At 33.0% G+C, this 11,801-nt stretch overlaps 1 protein-coding gene across 1 annotated transcript; it reads right to left on the reverse strand.

Moving 5' to 3' along the window:
- Nucleotides 1-2,023: 2,023 nt before the first annotated feature.
- LOC132749341 (Krueppel-like factor 9) lies at nucleotides 2,024-6,133 on the reverse strand. The gene is made up of 3 exons (XM_060739076.1): nucleotides 5,325-6,133; nucleotides 4,727-4,816; nucleotides 2,024-3,318 (listed from the first exon to the last, which is right to left on the reverse strand). Exons 1-3 carry the CDS (start codon nucleotides 5,797-5,799, stop codon nucleotides 3,008-3,010), a joined length of 876 nt encoding a protein of 291 aa, XP_060595059.1. The 5' UTR covers nucleotides 5,800-6,133; the 3' UTR covers nucleotides 2,024-3,007.
- Nucleotides 6,134-11,801: the final 5,668 nt, after the last annotated feature.

The raw sequence follows: 11,801 nt of genomic DNA on the forward strand, positions 1-11,801 counted from the left end.
CCTGGGCGGGGCCAATTTTGACCCCAGGGCTTTAATTTGAACAAACTTGGTAGACACTCACTAGAAGATGTTTCATGCTTAATATCTTAGCTCTAGCTCTTTGGGTTCTTTAAAAGAAGATTTTTTAAGTTTTTACTATATGCATATAGGGAAAATCAATGAGCCCCTGGGGCGGGCAAATTTTGACCCCAGGGCTTTTATTTGAACAAACTTGGTAGACATTCACTAGAAGATGTTTCATGCCAAATATCTAAGCTCTAGCTCTTACGGTTCTTTAAAAAAAATTTTTTAAGTTTTTACTATATGCATATAGGGAAAATCAATGACCCCCGGGGCGGGGCCAATTTTGACCCCAGGGCTTTTATTTGAACAAACTTGGTAGACATTCACTAGAAGATGTTTCATGCCAAAATATCTAAGCTCTAGCTCTTACGGTTTCTTTAAAAAAATTTTTTTAAGTTTTTACTATATGCATATAGGGAAAATCAATGACCCCCTGGGGCGGGGCCAATTTTGACCCCAGGGCTTTTATTTGAACAAACTTGGTAGACATTCACTAGAAGATGTTTCATGCCAAATATCTAAGCTCTAGCTCTTACGGTTCTTTAAAAAATTTTTTTTAAGTTTTTACTATATGCATATAGGGAAAAATCAATGACCCCCGGGGCGGGCCAATTTTGACCCAGGGCTTTTATTTGAACAAACTTGGTGGACATTCACTAGAAGATGTTTCATGCCCAAATATCTAAGCTCTAGCTCTTACGGTTCTTTAAAAAAAAAAATTTAAGTTTTTACTATATGCATATAGGGAAAATCAATGACCCCCGGGGCGGGGCCAATTTTGACCCCAGGGCTTTTATTTGAACAAACTTGGTAGACACTCACTAGAAGATGTTTCATGCCAAATATCTTAGCTCTAGCTCTTTGGGTTCTTTCAAAGAAGATTTTTTTTAAGTTTTTACTATATGCATATAGGGGAAAATCAATGACCCCCTGGGGCGGGGCCAATTTTGACCCCAGGGCTTTTATTTGAACAAACTTGGTAGACACTCACTAGAAGATGTTTCATGCCAAATATCTAAGCTCTAGCTCTTAGGGTTGTTTAAAAGAAGATATTTAAAGATTTTTCTTTCGGTTGCCATGGCAACCAGAGTTCTGCATGGAATTAAATTCTTTGAACAATTTTTAAAGGTGACCACCAAAGGAACATTCCTGTGAAGTTTGGATGAAATTGGCTCAGTGGTTTATGAGGAGATGTCATTTAAAGCAAAAGTTTACGGACGGACGACGGACGGACGACGGACGGACGGACGGACGGACGCCGGACGAAAAGCGATCACAAAAGCTCACCCTGTCACTTTGTGACAGGTGAGCTAAAAATGATAAAACATGCTATAAACAAATGATAGTAAAAATTAATATCAATAATTGTGAATAGGATGATTCAAATGGTCATGAGAAAAACAATGCAATGATGATAATGATGATAAGTTTAATGATGATGACAACCAGTGATGATAACTGATGATGATAACGATATATATAAATGATAACATTCAATATCAAATTAAATTACCATAGAGAAAATAATGATTATCTACAACCCTCAGAGATCATCAAGTATTAATAGGATTATATTCAAATGGGATTACTCAGACAAATAAAACAAAAACACAAACAAGATTAAAATATGAAACAATCCCATACAGTAATATTATGTATCTATAAACATCAAGTATTATACAAACATTTTACCAATAGGTTAAGTCTCTAATGGGCTTCTGACATCAAAAGTCAAATATATTTCGAGAAGATTACAGTTGCTGATAAAACAAGGAACAGATAAGAACCATGGCTAGGAAGCCATATTTGCTAAGTGAAAATGAAAAATCTCTTGGAAAAACATATCACTGAACAAACATTTTTGTATCTGAAATGTTTCAGTTGTTGATGTTGTTTTTAAATGTTTGAAAATGTATATCATTTACATATAAAGTTGGTTTTTTTCTTAAAAAAAAACATACCAACTTGATCAGATCGTTTTTAAAAAAATAATTGCCTATTGAGCTTTGTCTAAAGTATTTTATGTGATAGACAATTGACATGACTTATATTCTGAACAGACGAAATTTAACTGAATATTTCATCAACTCAAAAGACCTTCATTTACATATATTCTTTCATAGGAGAATTAAATATGGATCCTGATAAACTTTCATGTTTTACCACATCAAATGCCATTACCTAATCAAATATTTTATGGTGTATAATAAATTAACAATATAAAACAAAATCAATTTTAAACACCCTGTTATAATGAAATAAACCTTAAAACAATTTATAACAAAATCTTCAATGAAAATATACGTAATCATATCCCTTATATATGTATATAAAAATCTCATTATTTCAATGTTTTGTTTACTTTTGTGGGGTTGGGTTACAAGTCAAAACAAGACATGCAGGTCAATATGGCAACTTTCCAGCTACCCTGCTGGATAAAGACCTTAGTTTATTTTGAAAGAAAGAATGGGAGACATTGAACAGAAAAATTTACATATTATTATCTCCTATCTTTAGAGTGACTTGATTTATATCTACATGTATATGGTAATTGTTCCATGTAGACATAGTAGACAATTATATGCTATTGTAAGTTTCAGGTAATGAATGATGATATGGTATAAATGGTAATTTATCATCATATCAATAGCTGAGTGTGTATAACATAAGTTAGCTGTGAAGTGCTGAAATCTGAGCTTTACATAATTAATTTGTTACAATGTTTCAGATAGTGCAGCTGTCAACTGACTACTAAGGGGCAGCAACTCTGTAGTTACTTCCTAAGGTAACAGAAGAGTTGCCTTTCTTAGTTGCTCATCAGACATGCAATGTAAAGTTATATTTTACTATTTTCAAATAAAAATGTACTTTGTCATATTTTGATAATGAAAGATAGGCATTCTCTTGGCTTATAAAAGTCTCTTGCACATATAGATTTGCAACATTACGGTGATGTTGTGGGACTTGATTGATTGGATACACCATCACTACCCAGTTCAAACTGTGGGGTCACAGATCTTGTTCCCGTACTACCTAGACTCAACATGCTATTCCCTGAACCATGCCTCTCGCGTTCTGCCTCAATCGGTGTCCAAAACTTGTTGTCTCCAAATCCTGGAGAGCTATTACCGGATCCGTGACGTCCGCGTTTTAACATGTCCGGTCGAAATTCTGGATGACGTCTGGCGTGCTTGTTTAGATGATCGCTCCGCATAAATCTTTTATCACAGAGAGGGCACTGAAATTTTTTCTCACCTGAAAAAATTATAAATAAAGAAATAAAATCATTTTATCAAAATACATACTACATTTGTAGTGGAAAATAAATACATTTATCATTTTAGTTTTTATTTAATACATACATGTAACTATTATGCATCATTTAAATGCTCATTATGCCAGAGAAACAAAGATTTTACTTCTTTAGAAAGGGCATACATGAATTATATAACATTTAAATAATGGTTTTATTTAGAGCACATTTGAAGCTTGTCACCTGAAGAAAGTAGCGCTTAATGTGAGATAATGCATCGTAAAAGTTGCAAAATGTAAACAAACAAGCATTTTTACTGCCATACAAAATACTAAATCAATAATTGCCAAAAGGCAATAGGAGAAAAAAATGCATTAGGTAATTGGCCATAAAGTATTTTTTTAAAAACTATAGAAATACATCAAATGAAAATGCTTTGAAGACAAAAATAAAAACACTGATTGTGCATAATGGGCCTTTACTGCTGTTTAATGATATTCTAAACAGGTTAACCAAACATTAGAAAATAAGATAGTTACTTCATTACCGAGTTACAAGAAATACACAAGACATGAAGTCATGTGAACTAGAGGGAACACAAATATTTTGTATTTTATGTGCTGTGCTGCATAATACTTAAGTATTTGTAAACTTAAACATTTACACTATAGTAGCTTCACAATATAAGTTATTCTAAAATGATGATTATGTTTTGCATAATGCACTGAATCATGTATTTAAAACAGAGAAAATTAAGTCACCAAAAAGGTGATTTAATAATATGAATATAAGAATAAGTTGAATATGTTTTACAATAAGTTGAATTTGTTTTAAGTGTGACGTTAATAAACAAGCATCAGAATGTAAGATATGAATAAGAAACAAGAGAATATGGGACATTTGGCATTATAGATATGCATATAAGAAATATGCTCTGGGCTATATCCAAACAAAATCTGGATATTTTACCATCTCTAGTGACCTTGACATTGCAAATATTAACCTAAATTACATGTGTCACACTTTTAGTCATGATAGTTACAATTTATGTTACAATCCATCAATAAATGATGACTAGATGGTCACTGTACACAAACTTTGACTTCTCTATGTGACCTTGACTTTGGTAGCGACACAGCTTCTCATAGTGGTGAACATTTCTATGAAGTTTCATTAAAATTCCTCAATATGTGTCGGAGATATATATGCTCCAAGCGGACAAAAATTGGTTGCTACTAAGTCTGTCCGTCCGTCCGCCAGGGGGGAAACTAAAATATGACCTGTTTTTTCAAATGGGCATATAAAAATATATATATAATTTATGAGGAAAGATAAAAGTTAACACTTATATGGCCACAAGTCTTTAGTCTAGAGACATTAATGACATCAAGTGATCTTTAAACTACATACCAGTGTGAGTTCTTATATGTCGTGCCAACTCATCAGATCTCGCAAAACGTTTTCCACATGAAGGCCAAGGACATGGAAATGGGCGTTCACCTGCAAAATATAGAAAGAAAAATGATACAAGTGGAACAAACAATCAACACAGGATAAATTTTAAGGTTTATTAAATGATGATAACCGACGTTTAGAGTCTTCATCAGCCTCAGGGTTATAAAAAAATAAATATTGTATGAGTGTTTAAGTTAAAATTCAGAAAGTAAAGATTAATAAATCTATGTAATGTTCACTGTGTACACTGTACTGGTATCCTAGCAGTTTTCAGTCCAAAATTGCATTTTCTTTTACAAACAAAATGCAAATCTGTCAATCTACAGTATAGTTGAGTACAAAACTTTGACAGAACACAGAAAGGTACCTGTCCAACATTACCATGCTTTCCATTTTGCTCTTTTACTTTACTTTTTAGTTTCACTATGGGCAAGAAAATCAAATATAACAAACTTTCATTTTTTATATTCAGGTGACAATCTACAGTAGAAAATAAGTAAGTAGCCCAATTAGTCATTTTATAACAAATATATTCATTGACTTATCAAATTACCTGTATGAGTTCTTAAGTGAGCTTTCAAATGAGAACTCTTCCCATACACTTTATGACATCCCTTGTAATGGCACTTATGCATTTTCTTTCCATGAGCATCAATTAAATCTTCGTCAAATCTTTGTACTCTCACGCACTCAAAAGTGGGCGTGGTTTTCGTCTTCTGTTTTCGCGACTTATTTACAGTTTTTGATTTTGGTAATCTAACATCCACATTATTAGTGTCAGTCCGTAAATCCACTGCAGGATAGTCACTATGGTCATCAGGAATATTTTCCTGTTTTTCTCTCTTTAAATCTGTTAATATCCTGGCTAGTGCGAATGTCGAATCTACGTTGGTCTTAGTTACGTTTTCCGCCATTGTCCGATCAGCTGTTGACCTAATTTCGGTAGCAAACGATTTGGACATGGCAACCAAGCATTCTGCGGCTAGGTTTACCTCCATATCCACCGATTCACTTTCTGTTAAATTCATAATTACAAAAAACACATTTGAAACAAAATCTAAACCTTAAAACTATCAGGTCACGCCCTTCGAGCGAGCGATGTTTTTGTTGATATGACCTTTCTTTGTTTAGTTCCAACACGTGTTGTAAATATCCTATTCTCCGTAAGATTTTAATGTAATTTTTAATTCAATCATTATCCCCGTATATTTAATTCAATTTTTAACACATTAAGGTGTTCGGTCCGTGCGATCCATTTCACTTTTACGCGACATCTTTCATGGTTCTTTGGAATCCCGAAGAGAAATTTCTGTTCTGTTGCACAACGTGGTGTGGGCGGGGTGTTTTGGTTGCAAACGGAAGTTAAGTAAGCATAAATCCTATTGGTTAAAATCTAATATTAAAACAGCGCGAATTTCAAACTTATTTACAAGCGGGTTGTTTTTAATCTTTTGATTGATAATCCAAGTACATGCACTTAAGAATATAAAATTTTGTATGCCGCCTTAAACAGAACTAAAAGTTAGGCCTAGTGGGAAGCAATTTTCATGTTGAATGGGTGCACATGTATATATATATATCCGACCATGCATGCTCCTATTTCTCAATGATTCTAATGAAATCTATATTTCATATTATAATTAATTAAACTTGATATAAAAAGACTGGCACCATCATATCGACATAATTGTTAAATTTCTTTCTTTCCCGCAACATTATTTAGAGGCTTTGCTGACCAGTATGTCATTTTTCCACACACATAAAACTTATTCTTCAGTTTTTGACCATAATTTTAAAGGAACATTTTAAGCTTCAGAAACGAATAAATTTTAGATAGATTAGGGACAAACATGAGTTTTATAACGTTTAAATAATGGGTTTATAACATGTAAGGTGATTATCACCTGCAGAAAGTGAGCGCTCAGATTATTTGAAATTATTTGTCATAAAAGTTGCAAATGTAAACCAAGTACTGTACATGTAGATCTAGCATTTTGACTTCCAAAGAAAATGCGAAAAAGAAACAGATATATTAATTGAAAGAAAATATTTTCTACGCATTAATCATGTTAATATTGACATCTGCTTGATAAAAGATATCGCAAGTATACATGTATGTATATATACATTCTAGGCTTAATTAGGGTCCATCCACCCTGGCACTTAATCTGAGCATGCCACCATTCATGTCTTTAAAAGGAGTAATTCACACTGAATGATACTAAACATGTACGTTAAGTCGGTTTAGTGATGTTTTCTATTTTGATGCACAGAAGGCCAATGAGTCCATTATATATATGCATCACGGAGAAAAAAAGATGTTGCTGCCATTATAAATCACCATAATTTTCGGGCGGCTTAACTGACAAGGTTTTGCAACTCGGACTGGTACCGACAAGCATAATTTACATACAATCTTGAGCATATTTTCCAGTTATTCACAGACGAATTATGACTGAAATTTAAAAGCCAAATAATTGTTGTTCCCTTTAACAATTTGTATAGTCATAAAAATACATCAAACCTACATTTATATAACCACATAGTAAGATTTAGCAAATGATATAGAACAGATCATTTTTTTATTTGTTTTTTTTTATTGAATGTATCACAGGATAAAGGAGGGGGGGGGTGATACAATGAAATTGAACTTGATACATTTTGCTGTACATAATTAAAGTTCAATTTCGTTGTATTATATTTAACAAACCATTCTGAACAAACGCTATAACATGAGTTAAATTGTACGTCAATTAACAAAGGATTAATGAAATCCTTCGAAAATAAAATGCCTTTTTACAATTATAAAAAATGTAGCTCATTTATTCAGAATATTTAGATTTGTAGATTGTAACAATTTAGTTAAGTGAAATTCATCTTCAATATCACAGCACTAGCATAGTTCACATTTCCTATCATTTCTTTTGGTGTTTCTATGTCTATCAGTTTCAATAAAAAGTTAATGAGACGATGGCAAACGTAATTTAGCAAGAGTAAATATGTACATGTATCTTGAAATTGGACATTTTATGCGGGTTAATATTCTAACAATTAAAAAAGGCGGAATTTCTTTTGATTTTATAAGGTACTTTACCATCTTTATTATCCACCTATATATAGAAGGACTCTACCCGATTCACCATAAACAGCAGATCTTGCAGCGGACATTTTAACATTTAACAACCATTTCATGAATTTTATATGTACATAGGCTCGTTTCAGAGTTCATCATAAACCTCAACATATAATTTTGCATCATTTACTAAAATGTCATTAAAAAGAAATGTTTATTTGCCAAGAAAATAATAATTTGTACGAAATGATACGACGCAGTTTAAAATAAAATATGATACGACGCAGCTGTATTTTCATTGCAGGCTGCACATTGGTTTAGCTATTAAATTATGCGTTAAGTAAACTAACGTAAGTAACGTCCATCTGCGATTTTTTTTTATCATAATGAATGCGCAAAAGTGACCTTGTATACAACTTAAGTCGAGAGCAGAGGTCACTCAAAGGCCCCACGAAAATGGAAATTGTAATAAAAATTCTATTAAGGCTTCATTGTTTCGGTCGCATTTTTGGCACCTGTTTTAAGCATCTGCAAATTCCGAAAAAGGTGTATCAAATACATTGAAACACGTGATCGCACCCACATATGTGTGTTTTAGTGTTGCCTTAGCATGCTTATAAACATGTTCCCGTGAGTTCGAAACTAATTGAGATGGTTACTTTTTTCATATGCGCAAATTGCATGGCTTACTTTGTTACTTATAATAAACAACAATTTGCGACAATGTCGTTATTATTATACCCCCACCACAAAATGTGTGGGGGGGGGGGGGGGGGGGGCTATAATGGATTCGCTTTATCGCGCCCGTCCGTCCGTCCGTCGGTCGGTCAGTCGGTCGGTCCGTCCGTCCGTCTCCATTTCCGTGTCCGCTCTATAAATCCTATACCAATTGAAGGATAAATATCAAACAATCAAATATTAGACAGTATGTCATGTCCGCTCACATATAAGTCCTACACTAATTGAAAGATTTTCTTCAAACTTGGCTCAAATGTTCACCTCAACAAGGGAATGTGCAAAACCCATGTTGCCCATGTGTCAGCTCAAGGTCATGGTCACAATTAAAGGTCAAATATCAAACACAGTATGTCAAGTCCGCTCTGCAAGTCCTACACTAATTGAATGATTTTCTTCAATCTTGGCTCAAATGTTCATCTCAACAAGGTTATGTGCAGAACCCATGTCACCCTTTTGCCGTCTTAAAGTCAAGGTCACACTTGAAGGTCAAAAATTGACTTAGAAAATGTTCTTAAATTTTAACATGTACTTGAATATTTCTGAAACTAGAAAAGGTATTTGCTTGAAACTGAAAAATATATATGAAGTGTCACAATAAAGATATGCTGGTCAAGTTTCATAACTCTTTATTGCATTTTACCAAAGTTATGCCCCCTTTTAAGTCTTTAAATTTACATAGAATCAATACCAAACAATAAGTTGTGTTCGCTCTATAAATTCTATACTAATGGAAGGATTTTCTTTAAACTTTACTCAAATGTTCACCCCAACTGGGCAATGTGCAGAACCCATCATACCCTTGTGCCAGCTTAAGTCCACACTTGAAGGTCAAAAATTGACTTAGAAAATGTTTAGTACATTGGGAAAATGAAAGGTTATTTGTAACTGTTTCGAACATGATTTGACAATATATATTTATACTATTACCTGTACAATTAGTCTTTTTTCACCAGAGATAATTTCTTTTTATGTATATGTATTTGTGCCACTAAAGTTATTCCCTTAACCACCTTTCCAAGTCGTCTTCTGTCAAGGACATTGGTGGGGGTATGAATCGCATTCAGCGATAGTTCTAGTTACTTATGTTTTTTACGCGCCGATTTTATTGTATTAATTTTCTTAATAATCGATGAGAAAAGATGAGCTTTATTATTTGAAACTTAAATCGGTATTTGAAAAAAAAGTATTATTCCTATTTTTATACATGATTAGGAAAACTGTATTCTGAATTTAAAATTATATTATAAATGGTTAAGCTGCAAGTAAGGTATGCGTTTCGTTCAGTCATTTTATGTTCAGCGCCGAGGAACTTTACCCCTTGTATTTCTTTATCGACGATGACAACAGGTCTATGGAATGTATTTTCTGGAAATTAATTAGATATTCGCACTAAAATATCATTCTTCTTAATTAAAAAACTTTAAATTTTCAAAATTGAGTTACAAATGATAAAACTACAAATTATGTTGTGAAGTAGGTGCCCGTTTTGCAAAGGTATATAAATTTGATACAGATACATGTATATGCACGACATGATGTTTCAATAGTATTGAAGAAGTTTTCCCTATACAGAATTCAAGCCGGGATGAGAAAATTTAGGTATTGAATTTTCCACAGACTAGACACATGGCATCTTAACTTACCTTCATACTAAAGTGTGATTTGATAATGAATTGCCTGTCACATAAAACACAATTCAGAAAATGACATCAAAGAGGATTACCCCTGTTTACATTGAAAATTTCTCTGCTTTTCACACCACTGACACATACTTTTTTTTAACGAAACATCAAAGTAAAAAGTGAGCTAAGAGAGTAAAGAAATATTTCATATCAACAATAAATTTAAATGTTATTCTCTTGATAAATAATTGAAATATTTGTAATCTTAAAACTTCATGTCAGAAGTTTTTAATATGCTTATTTGTACAGCTGACATTTAAGACCATGGTTAACAAATTTTGTTGAAAAAAAATAATCCCGTGTCAGGTGTGTCTAACCGAGGCCGAGCTGTTTACATTTACTCACTTCAAATCACTTGCAATGGACTGCTGTGAATTTGAAAACCACCAGGAACTTTTGATTCTTTCGTGTGGAAAACCGATTAAGCTAATTTTACAGTAATTTCTAAAGCTCTCGATATGGAAAAAAGGAACCCAGATGCTTTTAAATCTTTGCTATTTTTATTGCGTTCATAAAGGCCCACCGCTGGGAAAAACAATACCTTGAATAATTGAAAAATTGTAACAATTTCTAATGTTTCTCCATTATAATAATGATGTTTATCTCTTTATAAATTATAACAGAGCTAAAATGAAAACATTTCAGTTCCAGGATAGGTTTAAGTCGTCTTGCTTCACCAGACGTTTAAACATTACTTTAGTATTGAATCAATATGCTTGTAAAAATAATATTGTAGCAGTGCCAGTCACAGTTTTCACAGAAGTTTGTTAAAAATTGGCACTCTATCGAGGCCTTTCCTTTGTCTTAATATTTAAGGGGATAGGGTTTTCTTTTTTATTTACAATTAATAAGTTTTATAAGTGAAAATAAAAAGTGTTTAGTAAAAGAAATTCCCCATCCCAGCATGAGCCATCCCTCTCTAAGGTTCCAGTAACTGATGAATGTTATTGTTGTAGACTTATTGTGTATAGTTCATTTTGTTCTATGCTTTTACCTGCCTTGATACAACCACCATTAAAGGTGAAACAAATGAAATTATAACTGCAACTAATCTAGTTTTAGGAAATACATCTTTGTTTTCTGTGCATACTAAAGACTATTTACAGTTGTTTGTGTTCCATGATTATATATATACTGTTTCAATAGGAATTCATATGCGAATGAGATCATTAAATATATGGTTTAGAATTAACGGACATGTACAAACATTGTTTTACAAATGATGTCAATACCTGTAGTGCTACTTGGCTAGGAAAAGTATATCAAGAGTATTGTATATAATATTATTCGAGTTTCTGACGGGATATACGGGAGAATATAGCCTGAATAAGATATGACCCCCCAGAAGAAATGTTCTGTTACAGCTTATGAAATTCTGTTTAGGGATACCTTAAAATTGCGACAGTGACGATCAAGATCTTATTTTTTAAGGTGGGTGCATGCCCCAGCAAAGCCTTTTTGATGACAATACAGGTGGCTGAGAGAGGATCCCAGGATCCTTATATAGGAACATAAATAAACACCAAAACTATACAAC

This window comes from Ruditapes philippinarum, unplaced genomic scaffold, assembly GCF_026571515.1.
Source record: "Ruditapes philippinarum isolate M1 unplaced genomic scaffold, ASM2657151v2 ctg113_1_1_1_1, whole genome shotgun sequence".
Lineage (NCBI taxonomy): Eukaryota > Metazoa > Mollusca > Bivalvia > Venerida > Veneridae > Ruditapes > Ruditapes philippinarum.